A 25,350-nucleotide genomic window follows, 5' to 3' on the forward strand; every position below is an offset into this window, starting at 1 on the left:
GTGTCTCAAATTTATCCACGTCATCTAACGAGGTGTCACCGAAACGTCTCTGTCTGTTTTAGGGCACATGCTAGCAGCTCAAGGTAATGTTTTTGCCTATGGCCTCTAATTGGAATAGGGAGCGAAAGGGAACTACATTCCCCGGGCGACGGATGTGTTTTTTCCCCGGGTGCATAGTCGCCCGGGGCTCTCTGTCCCCGCGGCGCCGCAGCGGGTCGCATCAGGCGCACGCATACCGTGGTGACGCTAACCCCTGCCGCCGGGCTGGACCCGAGCCACCGACCAGACTGATAATGAGGTCGAACATGAGCAGTGCCACGCAGCCTACTGCCCCACCAAACGGAAAGGGAGAAGAAGGAAGCCACTCATTATGTCTACTTTTGTTTCGTTTTTTATTAACAATTGCAATTTTCTCATAACAATTTGGTCGGGCGAGGCGTTGGCACGGCACGCACCGCGGCGCCGCGGACACTGGAGGGGGAGAAGAGCGCGAAGGATGCTCGGCTCGCCTGGGGCGCCACGCCACGCCCCGCCCCGCTCCGCCACTCCCCACCATGCCCGCGGTGCACTAGACACTTTTCTCACACTCATATACTCGCGCGCGCCTCGCCTTTCATCAGTCTCCTGCCTCTCCCCATCTCTCTTTCACTCCCCCTCCCCCCTCTCTTCTTTGTGTTCTCCAGTTTGACCCGGCTGGACGGCCGACCCAGGGCGCGCCTGGGTCCTCAAGGCTTTCTATAGTAGGACGCGTCCCCCGGGCCGGTCCCGTGAGGCCCTTGGGGTCCTGGAGGGCCATGCGGCCCCGGGGGTCTCCTGGAGGGCCCTCTGCCACCGTAGGGACGCGGTGGACGCACCGGAGGCCGGCCCGGAGGCGGTGGCCGCTCGTCCACGGCGGCGCCGTCCTTGTTGTTGACGGGGTGGTAGCTGTCAACGTCGTTGTTGTCGGGCTGCAGCACCTGCGCGGTGGCGGACGCGAAGGCGACCGGCTGCCCCGGCCCAGCCGAGGAGGAAACCTGCCGCTGCACCTGCTGGAGCCGTCCGTCGAGGAGCTCGACGTCGCGGGGCAGCTGGACGGAGCCGGCGTGTCCGGGGCCACCACTCCCAGCTGGGGGTTGGCCGGGGGCGAGGAGGCGCACGTTGATGCCGCGGCCCTGCGTCTTGGCTGTGGTTGTCGTGGTCGTCGTGGTGGTGATGGCTGCCGTGGAGCCGTCGCCCGGGGCTGCCGTGACACTCGCGCTCGGGGCGCCGGTGGTCGCCGGAACTGCGGCCACGGGCGGTCTCGGAGTGCCGAACGGAGTGTTGAACGGATCCACCTGCACGTAGGAGGAGAAGAGGTTCTGCACGCGGTTCACCACGTTCTCCAGGAATGGCGGGAACTGGTGGTGCTGGTCAGATAGGTGGTACACGCCGCTGGACTGTGTCTGGGGCAGCAGCAGGATTGCAGGGGCACCAGCGCGTAGAACGGGGGTCACGTGGTCTGGGACGGAGGGGGCCGGGGACGGGAGAGCGACGGGCAGGTCCAGGTCGAGGCCGCGGAGGTAGACGGTGGGCAGCGGCGCCGGGGGCGGCAGTGGGGTGTACTGCGGCAGCACGCTGTGGGGACAAGTAAGAACGGCAATAAGGCGGGGCACGGCCGAACAGCTGAGCAGCCGGGAGACATGGCAACGATCGTCTCCGTCACTCACCCGAACGAGGCGGGCAGCAGGACCTCGTGTGCTGCGCTGAAACCCACCGCGCTGAACAAGGCGAGCAGCAGCGGCAACACCGCACCAGCCTGAAACAGTTCGAGGTTCAAGAAATCAAGTTGAAGGAGTTGGGCGCACGGGCGCACCTGGGTGGCTGGGCTATATGCGGAAGAGCATCCAGAAAGAACGCCCGTGGCATTCTCCCGCAGAAATCTGCCATGTCCGCCAGCCTATGCAAGCTCTCGTAGCCCATGGCGCCTGATAGGTAGGCAACATCTTGCCTGCAGTGCACGGGTGCACCGCGGGGTGGCCTACCCCGAGTCTCGCAGGCGGTACGGGTGCCGTCACTTGCCGAATGAAATCTGAGAAAAACGGGCGACGTTCTCTCTGTGCGATCCCCAGAGTGGCCCGCGGCCCGTGGATAATCCAGCAGGTTGGGAGCAGGCCCCTGGTGCATGCCTTCGCCGCTTATCAGCGACATCTTCCGTAATCAGTGTCTTCGCCTCTCACTGGAAATGGGCCATAACGTGACGAAGCTAACGCCAAGTGTGTTGTGTGGCTGTTGAGATTGACGCCTGCCGTCCTTAGGATAGGCCACCCGCCGCTCCCAGCTGTACACCACCGCAGGATTGTGCCTAACTAACAGGTGCAACTGTTCATTTCCCCTACTTTGATGTTTCATTTTATTCTTCCTGCTTGGTCTCATCCCCCATTTTTCGTTCGGCCCCATACTCTACAGATCAGGCTCACGAACAGAGAATCAATTTTATCACACCCTCCCCTCCTCTTTCGTACCCACATAACACCTCGGACTCAGAATCTCCCAAAAAATCCTGAGACCAATAAAATCGTTCTTCCCACGATACGCGTTTTGAGGCACTGGTCTCCGGTAGAGTCGCCGCCAGAGTGCACAGTGGACATGGCCAGTTTCTGCTGCAACTTTTCGTCATGAATGGAAAGGGGATCCGCTCCCGGGAAAGCAGCTAGCTGGACGCGAGCCGCATCAGAAACGAGTGTGGCGGGGAGGCACGTCACGTGTGTCACACGTGTGTCCAGGCGCCCGCCAAGGGCCGAATGGATTTCCAATACGCGGTGCGGATCGCGGTGGCAATACATCGTCTCTCTCTCCGTCCGTCCGTCTCTCTCTCTCTGGCCGCGGCGCTCACGTCCTGGCCTGACGTCGGCTTGGCAAGCCCCCTGACCGCGCGCAGCGCCGCTCCTCCTGGGTGGTTGTGTCTTGTTAAGACAGGGGAGCTCGGGACGGACGGTAGCCGAGAGGCCGTCACATTGTCACAAGACACGGCTGAGGAAATGGCAGTTTAGAGCAGCACTGCTACTTTAATTATTATTATCAAAATTATTGTGCTCCAGTATGTGTCGAATACCATTATTGCTTTACTAGGTTCGAGATGGGTATTCAGTTTTACTATATATACCAGATTTTACCGTGGAACGTGTCAGCTGGCAGAGAGTGCCAAACATTTTCTTGCTTCCAAACTCCATTCCCCTTCGATTCAAAATAAACCGCACGAGAAAAGTCATCATTTGCCTCTTTACATGTCCACACCATTAAAGAATGATTGTTTTAATTTATATTATGTGCACCTGTCTATTCAGTCTAGTCGTTTGATTCCAGTATTTCAAAAGTGATGGCACTATCATCCCAATCTCATTCACACTACGTGATAAAGTCAAAACTTTCTCTAGAGAGCAAAGTTAACGAACTGGTGGATTTTTCCTCCACCGCTAAACCCCAATTGAATTAGTAATGATAAAAATTATTGCTCTTGAGCTCTTGATTTGTTTCAGACAATACAGTAATTACAACATTAAATGTCCTTGTTCTATGTATTGTCTATACTGTCTTTGACCACTTGGTTCCGACTCACCGCCCTGAGAACGCCCCCGGTGTTGGCAGCCATGACGATGGCAGGATGGACTGCAGCGGATGGCGATCGGCAGCCGAGTGACCCGCAGCGAACACTCCGACGGGTTTTATTGGGGTGCGGGGGCGCGGCGCGCAGTGCGGTGGGCGGGGGGCGGGGTGGGGCGAGGGCGAGGCGTAGTGGGTGACGGGGGCACAAGCAGGGTGCCATCAAGGGGTAAGTGTACACCATCAGAAGTTTTCGACATGAAGGAGACGACGTGATAATGCAATGAACAATCGGATTCTTATTTAGAGTATTCATTAAATCATATTATTGCAAAACATTCCGTTCAAAACTAAGTTTTATTGTAATAAAGCCTTAGCCAACTACCCAGCTCATGGGTTCATAACTCACCTCCCCGTAATATTTACGTAGGATTTTTACTCCTTCGCTTGTTTTTTTTTTTCTTATAAAGGCAGGTTGAATTATAACGTAGAGTCCCATGTGGGCACACGATGATGGCCGTGCCTTGATGGGAAACGACACCCCTAAAAATTTCTCTCACTTCAGGTGTTAAGTGGTTGTTCTTATTTGGTATTGTCGATGGTTGGAGTAACTGGAGGGAGAGGGGAGGTACCTTGGCCGGCGTGTCACGCCGTAGCCGTGGACCGCCCACCCGTCGCGTGCCTTGCGCACGACATCCCCAGCTCCACGGCTGGACGTGTGCCTCGCCTTGCACCATCCATCCGGGCCGAGTGCTGCTCCCCGCCGACCAGACGACACCTCCCTGCCGGGTGGGCCGCCCGGGGTGGGCGTGGAGGTGGAGGGGGCGGGGGCGCCCATTTGTACTGGACTCGTGGGTCCGGCCGAAACACTGCCGAGGAATGCGCGAGGGGGACGGAGAGGGAGCGAGTGTGAGCGGCGGAGTAAGTGAGAGAGAGAGGGGGGGGGGGCAGACCCGCGGGGCGGCGGTGCACCGTCTGCCAAAAACCATCAAGCGAACGACAATGAGTGCCTGTGGGTGATGACACCGGTTTCCTGACGCAACGAAACTATTTCTGCAGGAAATGAGAAGGGATGGGGGGGGCACCGCCCAGCGCCCAAGCCCACACAGATTCGAGCGGACTGTGTGCCCTGGCGAATCCTATATAGATCCGAATAGGTGAGTGACCCTGTGACAATCTTCCAAAGTGCGCAGAAAATGGGTCGAGTTTGCATCATGGGACATATGGCATGCCATGCCTATCGGCAGATTGGAAATCATGTGGACACCCTTTATGCATCTACACTACTACAACTCATTTATTTAATTATTTACGTTTTTATCAGTCGAATTCTTTTACATATATCAGTAGCAGTCGTGTGCTGAGCACGCTAGTCTCCCAGGACCTACCGGGGAGAAGGAATAACTTAATGATAATTACAAAGCAGATCCTGGGAAAGGGGCGCGCGGTTGGCACCAAAAGGAGAGGGGGCAGCAAGCGATACTGTGCTCTCCTCTCTTCGGAAACTTCCACGTATCAACTTCAACTCGTGAAGGACGACTTAATCCTTGTTCGGCCAAATGGGCTTAGGCGGGGTTTAAACACTTAAACCCGACGTAAGCGTGTTTGGCCGTTAGTGTAGGAAACGAACATAAAAACAAACTTCTTGCGGACGAGCTTGAGGACGGTGTGCAACTAGGTAGCGGAGAAGGGCCTAGACGGAGCTTGAACCGTACTCGACCAGGAACTCGGGGACGCTGGGAGCATCATCGGCGGCGCCGGCGGCAGCCAGCTTGTTCTTCTTGTTGAGCCACTTGCGGTAGGCGTCGGCGTTGTGCGCAGCCGTGTTGGCGGACGGCACAGCGATGGGCGGGGTGCCGCCCGCGGGGCCCGCCACGGCGGTGGCGGAGGGCGCGGCCAGGGCCATGCCGCCGGGGCCCACCAGGGCGGTGCCCATGGGGGACGCGGCCGCCACTCCACCGGGGCCCGCCAGCGCGATAGCCTGGGGCTTCACCTGCAACAGGACACGGCAGAGTCAGGAGCGGCCCACGCGCTTGAAACCAAAGACGGTTGGAATAATATCTGAGTCCTGGTCTGCATCTAGAAATTTGTTGTTCAAAATAGTTGAAACGACTTTGTTCAAGGTGCTAGTCCGTCCTAATCATTCCCAGATTGATCCTGTTATGTTAAAAGAGTTGATTTGCATCCGGGATGTACCAGGCATTCTCTTAGGGTTGATGATAAATTCTAATTAATGATTCCATTCAGAATGGGAAGTTGATTAGAAAGCTCCGTGCGTATTGCATACAATCTTCAGAGATATAAATATGTTAATGCTAATGATTATTGTTCTTTGCGATGCGCTACGAACTATTTGTTATCCGATGTTATCTTTAGTGCTCTTTCGCGCTTGGAATATTTTCCTCGTCGATAAAATGTTTTGATGGGAACGAAAATTATTATTTCAATTTTGAAAGTAGAAGTACATACTTTAAGTGTTAACACTAGATGCGGCCACTTGTCCTTGCATGTTGCACATTTCGTGACTTACCGCCACCAACTCTCATTCTGTCTGGAACCGGCCTGCTTCCCTCCGGATCCGCGATGTGCATGCCACCCGGAACAGCAGAGAACACCGATTAAGAGTTCGTCCGCCACCCACCCAGCTCTGGTCCCCTAGCATAGCAGCTTCCCTAGCCCAGCAGCCCGAGGCCCGCGCCCCCGAAGGGCAGTGCGCCTTGGATCTGAGGCCTGATGAACTGGTTGAACGCGAGAGTCCCCATGCGAATGACGATCCTCGTAAGAATCGAAAACGGACGCCGGCGAACATCGCCGCCCTCGGACTGCTGCGCGCCGTCCTCCCTGACGAGGATGACGGCCACGTCCGGTCCGAAGCGCTGCTGCAGCTCCACCCAGGACTTCTCATCGAGCGCGGTGCTGCCAGCCGGCAGAACCCCGTCCCCCAGGACAAGCGCCTCCAGCAACACCTCGTCCTTCGCGACCTCCGGCGCGCCCGGGCGCTCGGCGGAAACCACATCTGCAGGCGGGGCCACTAGGGCGATCTGCACCGGAACAGCAACGGCGGGGTCTGCCCTCGCCTCCCCGGCTGACGCTTGTTCTAACTGCATTGGGGGTTGAGTCAATACATCAGAACCCTCGACCGGTGACCGCTCAGTACTTTTGTTCTCGCTATCCTCGCCCTCCCCCTCCCTCTCCCCCTGCCCATCACTATTCCTAACTCCATGACTTTGCCCTTGACTCTCCCCCTCTCCCCGACTCTGCCCTTGGCTCTCCCCCTCTCCCTGGCTTTGTCCCTCCCGTTCTCCTTCTTGCTGACTTTGCCCCTCAGCCCTACCCTCGTTCTGATTCTGACCATGACCCTGGCCATCAACCTGAGAAAGCCCTTCACTCTCCGCTTCCCCCTGCCGCTGCCCTTCATTCTCCTGCACCTCAGTCTTCTTCGTCTCCTGCTCCCGTACCTGAGCGATGGACACAGGCTTTTCGCTGTCAGAGTCTACAACATCGTCATCGGTGGCGGGCGGTGTGGTGGTGGTAGGGCCCGATGAAGACGACTCCCCCTCGGTGGTGTTGGTGGCGTCCCTCAGAGCGTCTACGGCGATTGACTCGTCAGCCAGGGAGTGCACGATGCCGGGGTGTGGGGCGGGGTAGAAGCCTGTGATCGAGCAGATAAGAGTGTGTTAGCAGACAACCGCCACGCGGAACCATATGACACACTTAATTGTCAGGTGTTTTGTTAAGTATTTGACATAGCTGCACACGAAAAAAGACTTCGTTGTGCGGATCAGTTTTGTTTGGTAGCCAAAAGGCAATAGCTGGCATCGAGAAACAGACAACCAACTCCTGGTTTGGGGTGTCAGATGCCCACCAGTCAGCTTCTCGATTCCAGCTATTGTATTTAGCATACCAAACAGAACTGATCCCCACAACGAAGTCTTCTTATTTTCGTGCAAAATCTTGTTTCTGAAAATCATAAAAATGACGTGCATTGTGTTAAGTGAGCCCCCTCCTTCCCTGCGTGTCCTCCACTGACCTGGCGCGTGCTGACCCTGGCGCGTGAGCAGGAACCTCTGGTAGGCCAGCGCCTGGCTGCCAGGCCCGGACACCTGGACGTCGTCCTGGGCGCGGATGCCCTCGCCGGACACGATGAGGCGGGTGGGGTTGGAGGCGGGGGCCAGGCCGTACTTGTTGTCGGGGGTGCGCACCAGGATCATGGGGCCGGTGGCGGAGGGCAGCACGGTCTGCTGCACCCTCTGAGTCTGTTGGTACTGCTGCTGCTGGGGCTGCTCCACGGGCTGCACGCGGTACGCGCCCTGCAAAAAGCGACATTGTGTACTTCTGTGACTACAGACATCGGCCTGGCAAGTTATGTGTGAAAATGATAACTTCATCTTCACTTGCACACAAGACGATACTCCGTGCGCCGCCACCTCGCGCGTGCGGAGTATCGCCGCGGGACAGCTGGACGCACCTGGCTGGGAAGGCCGTAGAGGGGCTGGTTGCGGAGGAGCAGGTAGGTGGACACGGCTCCGTTGGCAGCGCTGGGGAGGGCGGCGGGGTTGGCGACGACCTGGGGCTGCGACACCACGATGAATCGCTGTGGAGGGGCTGCGGGAGCCTCGGGCATAGCGGGGGCCTCGGGCTTCTTGGATCCCTCTGACGAGGAGGCCGCGGCAGGCTCGGCGGGGGCCTCTGCAAGCAGTAGCGAGTGTCAGCAGGCGGCGGGTAGGCCGCCCCGCCAGGCGCGCGTGCCTCGCGGGCTTGCCCACCCCGCGGGGCGCTCACTCACCGGCTCCAGCGGCGGGTGCGGGGTTGGCCCCCTCTGCGGGAGGCTTGCCGCTCTGCGTGGTCGTCAGGGTCTGCCAGTAGTTCTGCAGGACGCCGAGGTACTCGGAGGGGTTGAAGCCCCAGCCGCTGCCGCTGCTGCCGCCGGTGCTGCCGCCGCTGCCGGCCTCATCCCGGAGGGGTAAAGGCAGGAAGGACGCGGCCGGCCCTCCGACGGGGTAGCCGTAGGGCTGCTGCTGCTGGTACACGGAGGCGCCGTTGGGGCTGTACACCAGTACGCGCTGGTACTGCGGCTGGTACTGCTGCTGGTACTGTGGCTGATACTGGGGCTGGTACTGCGGCTGGTACTGTGCTTGGTATTGCGGCTGGTACTGCGACTGTTGGTAGAACTGAGGCGCGGCGGACTTTACCGTGATTCTGCAATAAACAACTTGCACGTTCGTAATGCGGATATGGAAAAATGCAACATAACTGTGAGACACTACAGATAGATGATATTTGAACAAATATTGCCGAATTGATTATCGTTGTACTCACTGCTGCTGTGGTTGGTAGGGCTGAGCGCTGTAGAACAGGGGTCCGAGCTGATGTTGGGCGGGGACAGGGGCGGGAGCGGGGCCCGACAGGCCGCCGTAGTACTGGGGGACCTCTCGGTCTGCGGTGCTCGCCACGAGAAGCGCTAGGGCCACGGCCCACCTCAACTGCAACAGGCCAAGCAAGAGCTGCTCAACAAGAAGTAGTCACCAAGCAAGCAATGGAAATCAAAAGATTAAATTAAGTGTGCGTCAAACGAGTGGCTAAGGTGGCCAATAAAATAGCAGCAAAATAGCTTCGTCAGTGTATTCCTAATTAGCCATTAATGATGAGCTCAGAGCACCTGTTTCGGTGGTCACCCCATTCCCAACACTATAAAGTTCCAGGAGTGAAGTCCACTGTAAATAATATTTTGTTTTACTCTGTAATCATGCTGCACTGCACCCCGCCCGCTGCGCCTTTCGCCTGTCGCGGAAGGTTCTTGACCCGCATGCTGACGTGCCCCCTCCCCCGCCGCCCCTTCCCCTCCAAACGATCGCCACGGCGCCGCCGGGATGAGACATGCCGGGACGCGCGGCAACCGGTTCGTCTCACGTCTCCTCATTTTTTCATTCGCCACTTCTTTATTTTTATTACCGTTTGCGCCGTTTGTTTGCCACCAGACTTCTTTACGCGCCCGAAATGGAGTCGTCGCAAGCACATGGCAGACAAGGCGCTAACTCTGAGGGGGGCGCGACCCCCGCGCGCCGGGGACAGTCCGACGCCCGTCACGTATAGCCACTCCGCTTCTTTAAAATTTGCCTGAGTTATTCGTATTGATAAGATTTCGCATTCAAAGTGGCGGTGTTCGTGAACGACCCAATGTCAGGGTAAAGTCACTTCCCCCAAAACAGACTGCCCCAATTACATCTTTGTTGAGCCCCCCTACCTCAATCTCCCCCCATATACTGCGCGTCTGAAACGTCTAGTGCGTCTAGTGCTGCTCTGCCTTGTTGATGACAAGAGCGAGAGTGAGCAGGCACACAGAACACCGTAAGGAGGGTCTCAAAGGCACTGCCGCCCCGGCCCGCGGCCCCGTGGTCCGTGGTCCCGCGGAGTGGGCCAGGCCGCCGGGCCCACGTATCAGGTTCGGATCCCCCGGCGCGGTGCGTGTCCTGGGCGCTGGCTCGGCGGGTCAGCTGAGTCACTCCCAGGTCCATCAAGATACCGTACCGCTACGACAAGAAAAAAAGTCCCTCGCTCTGTTTCCTTCAAACCTGTTGGTAAAGTCGAACAGACGATACTTGTGATGTTTTTTCTAAGTCTGTCTACCCAGGAATGAGAAACGTGTTCACAATTTTACCATATTTCGTTTCCATGGACCTGGCATCTCGAGTAAAGAAAAGATATTAATTTGTCGAGGGAAAAATACGTACTTCCTCTAAAAGAAATATTAACACCGAGTCCTGAGACTTGACCGAGGCAAAAACTGATCTCGAAGTTGATTTCTTGCTTCCCAAGCCCAAGTAAATGGACCGGAAGCGGGGCCAAGTAAGGGCAATGTTTAAATGGGGAGTAGTTAAATTCTTAGTCATAGAATAGAAGAATTGTCGACAACGGGTTAATCGAAATGCTTCCCATGACAGTCAGGTTCCGTTGCCGTTATCTATAAATGGCACGATCCTGCCGCGCGCTGCGCGCCCACCTCGCTATTTCTATTTTACATACTGAGTGGCCCCACCCCGCTTGGCCGTCAGCTGGTCCCTAATGACCCTGACACCGTGACGGCCAAGGCGCCCACGGCTGGTCCACAGAGGTCAACGGCCCGGTTGAGTCTGGCAAGCTCATCACATCACCCGTTCATTTCGTCGATTCCATCAGATATTTTTGCCGGAATTACATCGTCTGCGTGCTGTTGGGGTTGCGGCGTTTTCCTTGGGCATCCGTTTTGACGCGGGTGGGGCAGAGGGGGAGGGGAGCGTTTAATACCGAGACCTGTATGAGCCCAGGAAAATACTGGACGCTCCTTTGTATGCGCGCTCCAGAGTTGCAGGATTGCGTACTGGCTTGTTGTTGCCTCCCACTGAGTTTGTGTATCCGTACGATATTATTTGACATTTTTGTACGATCCTTTTTGCTCTACACACTGATAAAACAAGTGTGCAACTGCAAGTTAAATACCTGCGAGTGCTCAACTTCCTAGTTGCACACTTGAAAGTGTTCAACTAGATAGCTGTACTGCTGTACACTAGCAAGCGTGCAACTCTTCTGTTGTACACTTCCTGAAAATAGACGCTCGCAGTATGGGAAGTGCTTCACAGAGAAGTTGCTGACTTTCAGGTGCACAGCTACCAACTTGATCACTCTTTGCAACTATTCAACATGAAGTTGCACACTTACGAGGGTCAAGGAACACATAACAATCCGGGAAAGAAAGAATTCGGTTGGCGTTTTACTCGTTCCTTTCCTTTTGGTACTGGGACTATCTGAAGCGCCCCATTACCGCCAGGCAGACACTGATCCGCCGCAACCATCCATGAGCCTGTCCCTTTCCTTTTGGATTCTTCTCTCGGCGCCGCGTGATCGTCAGTGAGGAGAGAGGGGAGGGGGGAGGGGGATAGCGATCTTGTGGGACTGGTGCCAAAGAAGTGCCAGCGGCAGGAGCGGTGGCAGCGATGGTCAGGTTATTTGGGAGGCGCTGCTCGGCCCGTCGGGGTCAGCGACCAGGACGGCCACCGCTGCTGCTTCGCACCAAATAACGAGATCGGAAATTTATCGCCCCTAATCATGAAGTTGAGTGCGCTACCACGCCCTCGTCGGACACGCCGATCGAAAGAAGAAAAAAACGAGATCTCGGGATATGGCGAACGTTGATGGCGCTGCTCTCCGTCTGACAGTTCTGCGGTCACAACTCAGTTGCAGTCCAGGATCGGTCCCGGTGATCTCCGGTCACTGACTTGAGATTTTAATGACATCTATACGTCGTTGCATGCCGCCGCGGGGTGAGGAGAAGCGGTATGTGACTAGTCCATAGTTGGAGGGGGGGGGGGGGCAAGGGGCAGCGGACGTTGGACGCCGTGCAGCTCACTGCTCCGTGGTCGCCAGGGAGTGGCTGACGGTGTCGGTAAACATGGATGTACGCCCGGCTCGCTTTGGCCTGTTACACCAACAAAGAACCAAGGGCAAGAGCGTCTCGCAAATAGGGGGCAAGGGGGGGGGGGCGGCTACTGAACCCTATCTAATGGCAAAACGATGGCTGCAGACCCAGGCCGGCCGGCGGGAACCAAAAGACTCCACTGCCTCTTTCTCGCTCTATCTCATTGTGCGGAGGTGACAGAAATCCTGGTTTGCAGGGACGGCCATAGCTGGGGGCCAGGCCAGGGAGACCAGAGGCCGCCAAAAGCAAGGTCGAGGACAAGACAAATGCACTGCGTGGCGTTTCTGTTGGAGACACAGAACTGCAATCGACTATAATAGGACACGTTTGAATGTGGCTTATCCTCCTAAGGGGGACAATTCAGCTTTTTAGTGTACTCAAGAGAATAATAGGCGGAGTACACAGAGTAAAGCTTGAGTTCGCAGAGTACCGGATGTAATTGTGAATGCGCAGCAGTGTTGCGGGATTGCATACCCACCAGGGCTGCAGGGGCCATAGCGCCTTACGGGCGAATTGGGTAGGCCAACCCACAACACTGCTGCACATTCACAGTTACACCCGGTACAGCTGTAGTACATAGGAGTTCGTCAGGAAACAACCGGAGGACCACCCGAGTAGTACAGTCAAATTTGACCCTGAGAACGCTTGGAGTACGCGGAGTACACCCGGAGTACGTCAAGCCTAGTATACTGATCGCAACAATAAGTTGTCGACCCCTCGGACTTGTCTACACCAGAGCTCATATCGTTCGCCGTGCAGCGTGCAAAACGTTTTCTATTGGGCAATTTCGATGATGTGGTGCACAAACAAACGAATTAGGAGCGTGACAAACCGTTTCCGACGTAGGCATTTTGTAACATGATAAAAAACCTTCGCACTGTAAGAAGATTGCCTGGCCGCTGGTTCTATTTCCGCTTGGTCGGACCAAACAGGACGCCCGCTCAACAAGTGCGAATTGTGTTGAATTGTTCTTTTCCCTCTTTCCCCAAACGCATTATCGAAAAACCCCATTATTAGCGTCAGTGAGAGGGTAGCAATAGCAGTTACCCTAAACATTATAATATTAGTTTAAATGGTGCATTCATCACCCAACCCACCCCTTGCTCCGGCACCCTCTTCCGCGGCAAGGCGTTTCAGTTGTGCCGTATCATGGCCTGACACGGCCGTGACATGACAACTACTCCTAAATGACTTGCTCATGTCCCGGGACCCCGCGCGCACACTGTAACACACTCACGCGCACACAAGAGTGCGTGTGTGTGAGTATGGGCGAGCTCGTTCGGTGCAGTGTCCACCGTCCGCCAGGAGGGGGTCTTCTCCTCGTCGTGAACCTGGGCGGCTGAGCCGGCGGCCGCGGCCGAGTCGCGGAGGGGGACGACTTACCTGGCGCTGTCCGTCCATGATGTCTGCTGCCTGCCGCGAGGAGTGCCGGAGTGCCGGCGAGTGGCGTCCCGTGGCGGCGGGGGGCCACGGCCACGGCCGGCTCCTCCCGGCTGGGGAGGGGACCCGCGCTCGCCCCGCTCGCCCCGCCAGCCCCGCCAGCCCCGCCAGCCACGCCCCTTGCCCGCCACGGTCCAGTGGTGGCGCCTTAAGGAGGGGAGTTGGTCTTCAGACCAACGTGGTGGCCAAAGGTACAGTGGTCAAAATGATCCGATGATTAGGGAGACCACGACGATTCGGCGAAACAGTCGACAGTATACCATTTTCATTTCACACCCCCCCCCCCCTCTTTCTCTCTCTTTTATAGTGTCTTGTTTGCCCAACATTATCTGGATATAACTTTCATGCTTACAGAATGCCAAGTTTGCTTTTGCTATGCTGCTTCACGTCATCCATGAATTCCTAGTTGTGCTGTGCCGGCATCTCCTAAGAGAGGAGGGGGGGGGGAGTAAAAATAAAACTCTGACTCTGGCTTCTTACGACCCCGAGTGGGCAACCCACCCACGCGTTGGCATGCAGCACAGTCTATCTGGGTAGGGCGAGGATATTAGCCATTATTTTGGTCTCTTTTCTAATTTAATGAGATGGAACTTTTTAACAATGTAGTGGTTGATCCGACCCTCCTTGTGCGCGTTTGAGCCTTTACTTGCTTTACTCTTCATTCAGATCTTTCCGTAACGGACTACTTGTGTCCGAATAATGGGATTTGGACTTGGGGGGGTCGGGAAGGGTAAATGTATGTTTCTCTCCTTCTTGCTATGCGAACCGCCTGTCTCGCGATAGGATGCGTGTGTGTATGCAAATGTTGTCAAGTTAGACCCAGTTAGGCCTTATGTACGACCAGAGCCACGCCGCGCCGCGCCCCTCCGCGCTCCGCCGGCCGTCTGCAAACACTGAAGTGGCCAGTGACCCCCGTCGTGGTAGTGCTTTGAGGGGAACTTCAACGCAGGAAGGAGGCGAGAGTACGACGTCCCTGCTAAACACAGCGATGAGTTCACGTCACACATGCACCTTTACTGAGTTGGACCGTTAGTAAGTGGGTGGCAGAGTCCGATACGCTATTTGGTTTGGTACTACACGGTACGAGCGCGGTTTCTTTTCTTTTCAAGAATTGGAAATTTGGTGTAGCGATCTGAGTTAATGTACCGTTTTTCTCTTTCCAAGCAAAACATTATTTACTTCCTACTCCCGTAAGAGATCATCTATAAAGTGCGTGCGTCATTTGGCCGTCAGGAGCCTCCGAGGTTCTGCCTCTGCAAGCTATCTAGCGCCTGATAGGTAGGCAACACCTTGCGAGCAGTGTAGGCGTGTACTGCGGGGTAGCCTACCTCGAGTCTCGCAGGCGCCGACCTTAGCCGACCTCAAGTAATTTGCCGGAATAAATTTAAGAAAACAGGGACTTTTAAATTTTCTGAACGCTCGAGATGCAATGGCTTCTACGGTCCGATAAAGTATTCATACCCGCAACACTCGAGCATGTGCAGAGAATACGGCACAATAGGCCTACGTTTTTCTTCGATATCATGTAAAATGGTGCACTTTGCATTGTCGTTTTTAGAAGGTTTAAATATGAATTGAGAACAGATAATATCCAAAGTTATTTTTTAAAATATCTCAGTCACACTTTATTGGCACTTAATATCTGAAATGGTATATAAATAAACATATCCTTAATCTTAAAACACTGCACTCCGAAGAATAAAATCACAGCAGCCGTCGTCTTTTTTTAAATAGGTTTATCACAACAATAATCACCACAACAACACCGCCATTACTTTACCCCATATTCACGCAAGAAAAATAATTTACAACGAACGTCAATAAATAAGAACCTCCGAGAATTGTTGAGAACGCCCTCGGGACTCGCAGGGGCATCGCATGCTATCGCACTACGGCATTGCGAACCCCGCCCAGTAGTCCAGCCCCCGGTCAGTTTTTCTTCTGCCTCCCTCTCACTCGGGTTGGTCCTGGCATGAGAGCGAGTGAGAGAGGATACGCTGCGTCCACAGAACTGGTTTGCTCGCCGATCGGCCTACCCATCACCCACATGGCATTCATGTCCTCGAACACGTGGGCGTCGTGCGCCCGGTAAGGGGTCATCGGCCAGTCGATGAGGGAATGGCGACGCGGTCGCGTTTGGGGAAAACGCACACCGGGGGAACTCAAGGACATGTTCAACTTACGAATCATATCGTAAAAGGTTACTGTTGGTTTTGTTTTTGTCTTTTTACGAGCTAAGCGTTGCAACTGCAACCATGCCGATTAGACTCCTGCGTCTGCTTCAGGCGTAGTGGTAGGGGGGCGGGAGCAGCAGCCATTGTGCGTGTGGTGCGGTGGGCGGGAGCAGGGGTTGAGCCAGGGGCTGCGCCAGGGGGTGGAGGTGGTGCAGGGACTGCAGGGGCTGCGCCTGAGGCTGCGGCCCCCAGGGCGCCCCCAGCCCGGCGGGCACGCCGGGGTACAGGAAGGCAGCGACGGGCCCGGCGGGCGCCACCTGCGCGCCGCCCACGGCCGCCGCCACGAGCAGCTCGGCGCCCTGGATGCCGGCGATGGCCGTAGCGATGGGCCGCGCCACCGCCAGTCCCCCGGGCCCCACCAGGGCCGTGGCCGTGGGGCGGGACGAGGCCACGCCGCCCTCGCCGGCCACCGCGATGCCGATGGGCTTGGCCTCCGCCATGGACGCGTTGGGCGGCGGCTGGGAGATGGTGATTGTGTCGCCCGTGTCGGCGGGCGGTGAGGGGGGCTTCTCGTCGGTCTCCTCGCCCACGTTCTCCTCCTCTTCTTCCTCCTCCTTGTGTCCGGGACGGGCGGGCTTCTTTTTGTTGTTCTTCTTCTTATTTTTGACGGCGAGCTCCGCGGCCGTCACGGGCTTGGCAATGATGAGGTACTGTCCCTTGGCGCCGCCGTAGTACGGCACCAGCACCGTGCCCGGGGAGAGGTTCAGTCTGCAACACGGGGAAAGAGTTGGATTAGTGAGGAACGTAGCTCACTCTCGAGACCAACAACGGGCCTGGACCACCGCGACTGTGTGTCCTGGGGGTCCTGGGGCCCGCCGGGCCGCCGCGCCCAGAAGTGGAAGCGGGCCATAAAGGACGAGCGGGAGGACAACGGGTGAAAGGGCGAGTGAAGTGCTCTGAAGCCAGCGCCCGCGCTCAGAAGGGTGATAACATTCCAGCACAGCCCGGCGCCTACAAGTACTAAAATGAAATTAGGTCATGACCAGGGTTGGTCTCGTTAATTAACGAGTTAACGACGTTACGACGTTACGTTAACTTTTTTAGTAACGTTAACGTAACGAGTTATTTTTGTCTAGGATTGGTAACGTTAACGCGTGACGTTATCAGGAATAGGTAACGCCGTAACACCGTTAACGTTAAAACAGGTTTGATGAACGATGGCAAAAGGCAAATTTCCTTTCAGTAAATGAATATTATTACATTTTTTAAAAGTTTTGTTTGTGTAAAATTGACTTAGAATGCAATGTTTTTATCTAAAAAGGGACTGCTTATTGTTTGTCCTAACAGTTTCCAGCGTAATTCCGCAATTTTGTACTCTTTTCTTCGCGATTTTAAGATTTTTGGCAATTTTGGGACTTAACGTAACGTTAACGACGTTTTAACGTAACGTAACGCGTTAATAATTCCTCTGCACTGTTAACGTAACGCGTTACGTTAACTTGATTTACAAAGTAACGTAACGTAACGCGTTAACTTTTTCTGTTAACGAGACCAACCCTGGTCATGACACACGAGAGCTCAGCGGCGTATTTACCTCGGCCAGTACAGTATGTACAATTGAGCGCACAAAAAATCCAAAGAAATAGTGGTCCTTTCATAGCTGTGACAAAAAGTTGTATAATCGCTTAGACCGAGGGGGATGGAAGGGATAGCTTGGTGTTGTGTATTCGTAGCCTAATGTGAACTGATCTGGTTTCAAGTGCGGTATTCGATGCATATTGTAATAAGTGTAATTATTCCCTGTACTGTAACACGTGCGCGTGTCCGAATCGTGGCTACAAGGCACCCACTATGAGTTTAAATTTGCCCACAGCACCTTTTAAGTTCACTGCTTCTTTTTGGTGCCCTGCTTCTTGCCCTGAGTGGACGGCGCCCTGGTCGTTGGAGCCTTGGCAGCTGAGGTGGATGAAGACGTAGACGGCACGACGGGCGCGATGGTCGTTGGCTTGGCGTCGATGGGTGTTGTCGCGACCGATGCCGCGGTGGGTACAGTTGGCGCCGGCGTGGACACCGTGGAGGACAGGATGGTTGGCGGTGCAGTGACGTTCACGTAAGTCAGGATGAGTTCTCCCATGGCGTGTGCCATGCCGTTGGCTCCGGCTACGGCAGACACCTCCGGATTGTAGTCCACGATGACGGGATGGTCGCCCCGTATCACGGCGTTCGATATCGGGAGAGCGATAGCGATGCCGTCCTCTCCAGCCTCGGCCTTCGCCAAGGGGTTGATGAGGAGCCTGGTCGGCTTGTCCTCAACGGTACTGTCGGCCTCGTTCGACTTTACAGCCGAGGTCGTCGAGTCGTCGACGGCCTCTGTGACCGAGTCTGCCGTGACGGCCTCCTCCTCGGGCACGGCAGCGATGGTCTGGACCTCGGACATGTAGATATCGGGGATGCTGTCGCTCTGGTTCTCCTCTTCCAAGGCCTCGTCCTGGTCCTCAGTCGGGTCCTCGGACAATGGCTTTTGCTCTACCTGGTCCGTGGGCGAGGTACTGGGTAGACCCTGTATCTCGTCAAACGTGGGCAGCGTCTGGTCCGGAAGGGCCGCCGATGGCTGCCCCTCCGAGGGTGCCGGGGTCGTAGCGTCAGCCACCGGGCTGGAGGTGGAGGTGGAGGTAGTCGTGGTCGTGGAGGGCAGCGTCGCTGCCAGAGCGGGAGGCTGCTCAGACCTCACCTCGACGGCCTCCTCCTCGTCCTGGTAGTGAGAGGCGTGCCCGGATGGCGCGCCAGCAGGCACAAAGGTCCCGAAGGGCGAGGAGAGAAAGGAATCTGCTGCGGGCAGTGCCGGGTAGGACGGTAGTGGCAGCGAGGGCAGGGCGGGGAGTGCGGGCAGAGCGCCGCCGTAGCCGTAGGGCCGCGGCTCATGCTGGGGGTCGGGCACCGCGCCGTAGGCAAGCGCGGCGTCGAACTGGTCTCCCTCGAGCGTAGCGAGGATGCTCTTGTACGGGGGCAGGGCGTCATCATAGTCCTCGTCGTGGCTGTCCAGCAGGCCGTACTGGCCGGCGGAGGCGGGCGGCGGAGAGAACACAGGCCTGGACTGTTGGGCCTGTTGCGGCTGCTGGTGCGTGAACGCTGCGAACGCGTCGTAAGTCTGCGGGGCTTGCGGCTGCTCGAAGCCATACCCGTCCAGGTACAGTTGCTGCTGATGCTGCTGCTGATGCTGCTGCTGATGCTGTTGCTGCTGATGGTATTCGTATGGGTCCTGTTGCCACGGTGCCTGCTGCTGCCACTGGAGCTGTTGTTGCTGATGCTGATGCTGCACTCGTCGCAGAGGCGTGGTTCTCCTATGAACCTCCACCTTTCCCAGGTTGGCGAACGGATAGTTGTAGTAGGGGAGCTCGTCGGGTAGCTCACGTTCAGAGAACAGCTGGTATGACGACGCTGGGCCGGAGGTTTCGGCAGTGACTCCTGCAGCGCCCAGGGCACCAAGACCGCCCAGCCCCGAGGAACCCGACCAGGACCACGCCCCGGAGGAACCGGACCCGGTGCCAGAGCCGGAATATGTGTTACCTCCGTGGTAACCGAAGCCGGCCCCGGAGTACCCCCCGCCGAACGAGGATGCTGATGATCTCCTCGATGGCGAATGGGATAGCTGTGCCTGTTGCAGCCCGGCCAGCACCCGGCCGAAGTTGCCCAGGCCGTCCAGGCTGTCTGGGGTCCACTGCAGTCGCGCGGGCCTGAGGACAACACAAGGACGATGAGTACGGTAAGTTCAGTGGCTTAGGCAACAACGTCCCGTCGTAACGTTTTCTTTTTCATCCAAGAAGTTGGTCTTGTTCAGTCTTCTTTTCTCTGTGTTGTCAGTTCAAGTCCTCCTCTTGTTCGTCGATGTTCGTAGGTATTCAGCGTCTTCAGTCTTCCTCAAAATTGCCGTCGATATTACTACTTGTCATGGTCCATCCTTCGTCGTCCTATATCAAGTATTCCGTCGCTTGACGATCTCTGTCAATATAATTTCTTTCTTGTTTACTTGATAGGTAAATGTATTACCCTCTGCGTTTCGTGTTATTGATTTTCAAAGGAACGTCTATTTAATTGTACCTGGTAAGAACGCTGCAGTATAGCGGGTTTGCCTACTCCTCCATCCTCCCACAAGGCGCCAAGCCCCTGCGACCAAGAGAGTATGCAATCGCGCAACACTGCAGCGTCCGCTGTGATACACCCCGCATGTTGCTGGGACTATTTTATCTTGGAATAAAAAAATATCAAGTACGGTAATAATTTTAAACAACGGACGACTTTTTATGAAACTTCGTAATTTATTCGCACTTTGCGGAAAACAGTCTTTTCACGACGTTATTGGCACAATGAATGTTATTGACTAATATCACAAATATTAAACACATCCTGTACAAACCAAGAGATCTATCGAGGGGGTAATCAGTATGGGTTTTGGTGTACAGACTACTCCGTATTGACGTTTACTATGCACTAAATCGCCTATTACACCACCTACGATGCGATGTTACCCGTCTACGAGAGACTCGTTGCGAAGTCCTCTTGGGATAACGTACCCCAGTCCAGAAACTTAAGTCGGCCGCTTCGCATTAAAGCTATACACTTAATTCCCCCACATGTTTTTTTACATATTAGTAAACAATGACCCGGGCATCACTGTGTGGTACCCGTGCTTACCGTATACTACCTAGATACAACTACAGATTTATCGTATAAATTGCTGTAAGCGCAGGCTCTGTCTCCCGCAGGGTGCTTTCTAGCAAGCGAGTGATTACCCCCTCGAGATATCATTAGCACTCGACATAATAACCCTTTCTTCGCCTCCCCCCGCCCCGGCCCACCGACCCAGCTACCGCCTAAGCCCCAGAACGCGGGTGTTGCCGAAGACCCAGTGCGCAGGGCGTGCGGCCTTGTCGAGCTCCTCCGGCGGGTTGCGGTAGATGGCGGGCCCCACGGCCACCAGCCGCCCGTCGTGCGGGATAGTGCCGAGCCATTCGGGCCGGTAGGCCGACAGTCCCCGCTCGTTGGCGTGCCTGAAGGCCTTGTACATGTCGAGCAGCCGCTCGGAGGGCACGGCGACGACGCGTGCCCCGGGCCCCGCCACGGCCGTGCTGTCCGGTGCCGTGTACGCGATGCCCCCGGGCCCCACGATGGCCGTGCCCCCGAAGGCGGCCGTCGCGATGCCCCCAGGTCCGGCCACCGCCACGCCGCCGCGGCGCAGCACGATGCGGGTGAGCGTCGGGCCGCTGCTGGTGTCGCCGGCGGCGTCGTCCCTGTGGCCGGAGGCCAGCTGGTCGGCGGTGCTTCCGAGGACGCCGCTTTCGAGTAGCACTTGGTGCACCTTGGCTTCCACTCGCTTGGTCAGGCCCCCGACCTGCGCGACCACCTTGTTGACGCGCTTGTTTATTTTGTTTTTAGTTTTCCGCAGTTTCTTCTCGACCGTTACTTGCGGAGGGTCTTCGTCGACACCGTCGTCCTCTCGGTAGGCCTCCTCCTCGCTGGGCAGGCCGTGCTCGCCGTTCTCCACCGAAACCGTGTCCTGCTCTGTGCTCGGCCCTTCCTCGACGTTGATATCCCAGGCTACACCCTCGGTCACACTCTCAACATCGCTGCTTTCGGTGTAGACATCCGCATCGGCACCTTCGGTCCGGATGTCGGCGACGTCCTCGCTCACTTCGCGGAGATTTCCGTCGTCCTGGTGCAGATTATCAGTCGCGCTCTCGTTTGCTTCCGTTATGGCTCCTCCTGCAGTGTCTTCCCGATTGAGCTGCTGGTTATCCGCACCCGACTGACTCCTGATACCAACACCCGCCCCCTGGGGTTGGTCGGCCGTCCTGGTGCGGCGCGACCGTTTGCTCGGTCCCCTGCCACCGCCGCCGCCGCCGCAAACATCTGCCTCCGGGCCGTACTCCACCAGGTTGGCCACGAGGCCGGAGAGGCCGCCCCCGGTGAGCCACGAGCCGTAGAGGCCCAGGAGCGGGTCCTGGATCACGATGGGGAAGTAGTTGGCCAGCGGCCATGTGACACGCGCCGGCCCATCGCCGCCGCCGCTAAGTTGGTGCGAGGTCGTCGTGACGGCTGTGAGGGTTGGAATGAACGTCGTGACGCTCACGAGCTTCGTCGAAACGTCCTGGTTACTGACGACTTGCTGTTGCTGCCCGGCGAGTTCCGACTGTTGCTCCCACTGGCGTTCCGGTTCCTGTCCATCGTACGGCGTCCGAGGAAGAATGTCGTTGACGGCGTCCTGGTCCAGGAGGGATCCGCGCCGCGGGTGGTCCTCTGTGTCTTCCTCAGACTCTAACGGGTACGTCTGCTCGACCAGCCTGCGCGCCTGTCTCTGTCCAGACCGCGAGAGCTGTTCGTGGCGGCGGCTCTCCCCCAGGTGACCAGGGGCGGGGCGCCGTGCGGTGGCGGCCGACAGCCTGGCGGCGTGCTCCGGGTGAGACAGGAACAGCAGGTGGATGTCGGTGAGCTGGCGGCTCGAGATGCGGGTGGACGTCCTGCAAGGAAAGGAGTGGCCACGAGTTAGTAGGTTGAAGTTCGACAGCATCAGCAATCAGCATATTATTGGAATAAAACCAGCCCAGACTGTGAAGGAGCGGGTAAATGTTGCGCTACGCTAACAAGAATGTCAGTAGTGGCTTTGAAGAAATGTTGTCTAGCCGCCACAGGGCGATACAGGGAAGCATTTTTTTTTTCTGAAGGTTAGTGCATAAGATCTCGACAAATGTCCAGCTTCTATCTCCCTTTTACATGCCAGGACGATCGTTGTCCCAGCACACTTGCGTTGTTATAACTGGACCGAACTGGACCACAATGAGGCGTGCGGGCAGGTTCGCCCGTCACATTGTCTCTTGATCTCTACGGCCCCGATCGAATAGGCAAGCCTCCCGCACACCTGTTGCTTAACAGTTTCACAAGGAAAATGAGCAGGGCCGATCAGTCCCAGGTAGCTTAAGCTTAGAATGTAATTAGACCTTTGTCGTCCTGTCCGTGATCGTTACAGTGCAAGAGTACAAGCGTTTCCGCCTGGGTGGTAGGCAACCCATTTAACGTCGAATCCAGAGGTAGTGGTTGGCGGTAACAACGCACCGCCTCCCCAGCCGTTCAGAGCGTGGCTGTGTTACGAGCGTTTACTTTAGGATTTATAAGAACTAACTTAGACTCTTAGAATCTAGAGGTATATCTCCACAAAAAGGAGGGGGACGTGGGTGGAGCAGAGCGCTCACATCGTCTCATCAGTGTATTACTTATTTAGGAGTTAATCAGATTATTACAGGGTTGTCGACTTACCTTCTGTTTTAATCGAGTCGCTAATTCTTCTTTAATCGTGTTGGCGTCTCGGCGTTGCGTGGCATGTCCTCGCGCGGCCGTGCTGGCCAGTGCTCAGAGCAACAACACTCTGTAATGTCCTAGAGCCCTCCTTTACACGCTTTTGGTTGAGATTACAAGGCTACTATGGTGAATTAATCATTTAAAAATAGTGACCTATTGTATGGAAGTGTTTAGATTGCACCGGCAGAGCAGAGACGTGTGCACAGATCAAACCAGTGACTCCATGACACCGGAGGTGCGATGCAAATACTCGTGAGATCCCTCTAAGTACCAAATTTCTGGTGTGCTGAGGAACTTTTTAGGGTGAAGAGGGGGTGGGGGTTGACCAGAAAACAGAAGGGTCGTCCTACCAGCTCCTATTAATTAAGGAAATTTTTGTTGTCCTTACTGCCTTCAGGCCATTCTGTTTACAGATTTCTTAAGAACTTTCACAATCTCTCCGGAGAGGGTATCACCTGTCGTGCGCCGACATAAAAAAACGACTGTCGAATAAGTGGGACTTGAACCGGTTTTCCTGATATTAATTGCCTCTCGCTGCTTTATGCGATACGCGATACATCGGCGGTCGTCTCTTCGCATAATGGAAGTGTAATGATGGAAAATTATTGCAAATTTCTCCGCCTCACTCTATAAACTGAGTATGTATCAAAGGAGCGGAGATGAGCCGTTTGTTTTTTTGTTTGTTTTTTTCTCGAGGTAAATGGTGAACTGCCGAGTCGGGGTAGTCACTCAGTGTAGTCACGACATCTTGTCTGTTTGTCCGATTGGTCAAAACAGTCCTGGAGCGTAGCGTCGCTGAAGCTGTGTTAAAGGTATTAGCAAGGCGTTACGACTGAGAAAAGTCTCAGTAGAGGAGAGCCACATGAACATCGCAGATATAGAAAATTTACACACTCTGAAACAGGAGTGACGAATATGGACATCACTAGTCAGTGCGAGAGAGGTAGACTTATGGACGACCCATAAAGCGAGAGAGCGCGAATGACAACGAAGTGGATCGCAAGCCACGTAGCTGAGACCCCTGCACATTCCACAGGGTTTCCCGTATCTCTTAAGAACCCGTACTATTTTTTGTTAAACTGTATCGCATGCAGATGTGCAAGTGGACTTGCCTATACCGTCGCTTATCAAGAAAGTACGTCCGTCGTCATTCGCGGTTACGAGCCTGTCAAGTTCATCCTCTACAAGCTCTCGAAACGCCTTGTAGGTAGGCAACATCTTGTCTGCATGGCATTCGTGTATTGCGGGGTGGCCCACCCCGAGTCTTGCAGGCGCTGAGCTGAGCTCCCGTAATTTGCCAAATAAATATGAAAAAACGGACGTACTTTCTGGACGATCCCCATGGCAGTGAGAGAGCAGGCAACACGCCTACACGCTTATGTGCGGTACAATACAACCAAAAAAAATCAATTACGGGCCTTGAGATACCCTATAAGTATGATATTTTATAAAATTTAAACTGCACACAAAATTGTTAAGAATTTTCGCTTTCGTTAAAGATTTTCTTTTGAACTCAAGCACGAGTTCGCGAATAATTTTTGGACTTGGTAATCTACCATACTGCAATAATTGCATGTAATAAAATCGAGGTGGAGGAAGTTTGAAATGCGTTCATGTGGTTCTCTTTTCTTCCCACTCCCGAGCCTACCCCCACCCCAGTTGCATCATACCGAGTCGATACCAAAACTTATTAACGAACATGTAAATGTAACGTCACGACTACTCACTCTATGCCGTCTTCGGCACCCCTCGCTTCGGCAGGGAGGTACGTCCTGGCTGTCCTTGTGCTCCGTACCGGTGTCTTCTCTTCCTTCTCGGCATCCTCCTTTTGGGCGGGGCCAGCCTGCGACAACGCCCCCTCCACAGCGCTTTGCACCGGGATGAGCGGCAAGTCCGGCTTTTCGCCGATAACTCGCGAGTCATCGACGCTCCCGTCGACGACGGCAAAGGCGATCGGAGACCGGAGTGACCCCTCCGGGAAGACCTTCGAGTCGTCGGGGGTCATAACGTCCGGCTCGATGGGGACGGGGTTCGGCTTCATGGCATCCTCCTCCTCTTTGTCGATCTTGGGCTCGTCCGGGACGACATCGGGCTTGGTTTCGGGCTTAATCTCGGCCCCTTCCTTGGGCATGGAGTCGGCCTCCGCCCGGGGGAGATCGGCGGGCTGCTCGGGCTGCTGGGGCTGCTGGGCGGCGTCCACGGGACTCCCCTCGGGCCTCGCGCTCGCCGTGCATGCCAGCAGCGCCGCGGCCAGGAGCCACGACCAGATCTGAGGCAAAAACAAGCGGGGAGGTCAAGGGTCAATACACGTGAACATGAAATGAAATGCAGGCAGCGTTCCCGCCAGACAGACACGGCAGGCGCGGAGGGGGGGGG

The 25,350-nt window shown here is 55.7% G+C and overlaps 3 protein-coding genes across 5 annotated transcripts in view; all 3 read right to left on the reverse strand.

The window, feature by feature from the left end:
- Positions 1 to 605: 605 nt before the first annotated feature.
- On the reverse strand, positions 606 to 3,647 carry LOC113204581 (translation initiation factor IF-2-like). The gene is made up of 3 exons (XM_026419797.2): positions 3,575 to 3,647; positions 1,686 to 1,774; positions 606 to 1,593 (listed from the first exon to the last, which is right to left on the reverse strand). Exons 1-3 carry the CDS (start codon positions 3,605 to 3,607, stop codon positions 726 to 728), a joined length of 990 nt encoding a protein of 329 aa, XP_026275582.2. The 5' UTR covers positions 3,608 to 3,647; the 3' UTR covers positions 606 to 725.
- Positions 3,648 to 4,827: 1,180 nt separating this feature from the next.
- Positions 4,828 to 13,481, reverse strand: LOC113204534 (calcium-binding protein P-like). The gene is made up of 7 exons (XM_026419739.2): positions 13,394 to 13,481; positions 8,878 to 9,041; positions 8,345 to 8,757; positions 8,027 to 8,247; positions 7,589 to 7,868; positions 7,017 to 7,210; positions 4,828 to 5,551 (listed from the first exon to the last, which is right to left on the reverse strand). Exons 1-7 carry the CDS (start codon positions 13,409 to 13,411, stop codon positions 5,252 to 5,254), a joined length of 1,590 nt encoding a protein of 529 aa, XP_026275524.2. The 5' UTR covers positions 13,412 to 13,481; the 3' UTR covers positions 4,828 to 5,251.
- A 1,566-nt stretch (positions 13,482 to 15,047) lies between these two features.
- The window catches only part of LOC113204505 (uncharacterized), a 13,634-nt gene continuing 3,331 nt past the window's right edge, over positions 15,048 to 25,350 (reverse strand). Inside the window, exons 2-4 of one of the 3 annotated variants that reach the window (XM_026419694.2) lie at positions 24,702 to 25,243; positions 17,501 to 19,358; positions 16,225 to 16,392 (exon numbers count right to left, since the gene is read on the reverse strand). In XM_026419694.2, coding sequence (XP_026275479.2) covers positions 17,510 to 19,358; positions 24,702 to 25,243 — 2,391 coding nt within the window. In that variant the 3' untranslated portion in view covers positions 16,225 to 16,392; positions 17,501 to 17,509. Of the gene's footprint in view, positions 16,393 to 17,500; positions 19,359 to 19,917; positions 22,140 to 24,701; positions 25,244 to 25,350 lie in introns of those variants that run through there. The other 2 variants (XM_052264739.1, XM_052264738.1) reach the window with 2 other exon arrangements.

Source organism: Frankliniella occidentalis, unplaced genomic scaffold, assembly GCF_000697945.3.
Source record: "Frankliniella occidentalis isolate FOCC.00 unplaced genomic scaffold, Focc_3.1 Scaffold21, whole genome shotgun sequence".
In the NCBI taxonomy this organism is placed as follows: Eukaryota; Metazoa; Arthropoda; class Insecta; order Thysanoptera; family Thripidae; genus Frankliniella; species Frankliniella occidentalis.

What these genes read in the sequence shown, in the direction of transcription:
- LOC113204581 (XM_026419797.2), bottom strand. Translation starts at nt 3,607, where the DNA reads ATGGCTGCCAACACCGGGGGCGTTCTCAGGGCG. An exon ending in CCGGGGGCGTTCTCAGGGCG is followed by an intron (nt 1,775 to 3,574) that starts GTGAGTCGGAAC and finishes GAACTGTTTCAG; the next exon opens with GCTGGTGCGGTGTTGCCGCT. An exon ending in CTGCTGCCCGCCTCGTTCGG is followed by an intron (nt 1,594 to 1,685) that starts GTGAGTGACGGA and finishes TTGTCCCCACAG; the next exon opens with CGTGCTGCCGCAGTACACCC.
- LOC113204534 (XM_026419739.2), bottom strand. An exon ending in CGCACCCGCCGCTGGAGCCG is followed by an intron (nt 8,248 to 8,344) that starts GTGAGTGAGCGC and finishes TACTGCTTGCAG; the next exon opens with AGGCCCCCGCCGAGCCTGCC. An exon ending in TCTACGGCCTTCCCAGCCAG is followed by an intron (nt 7,869 to 8,026) that starts GTGCGTCCAGCT and finishes CGCTTTTTGCAG; the next exon opens with GGCGCGTACCGCGTGCAGCC.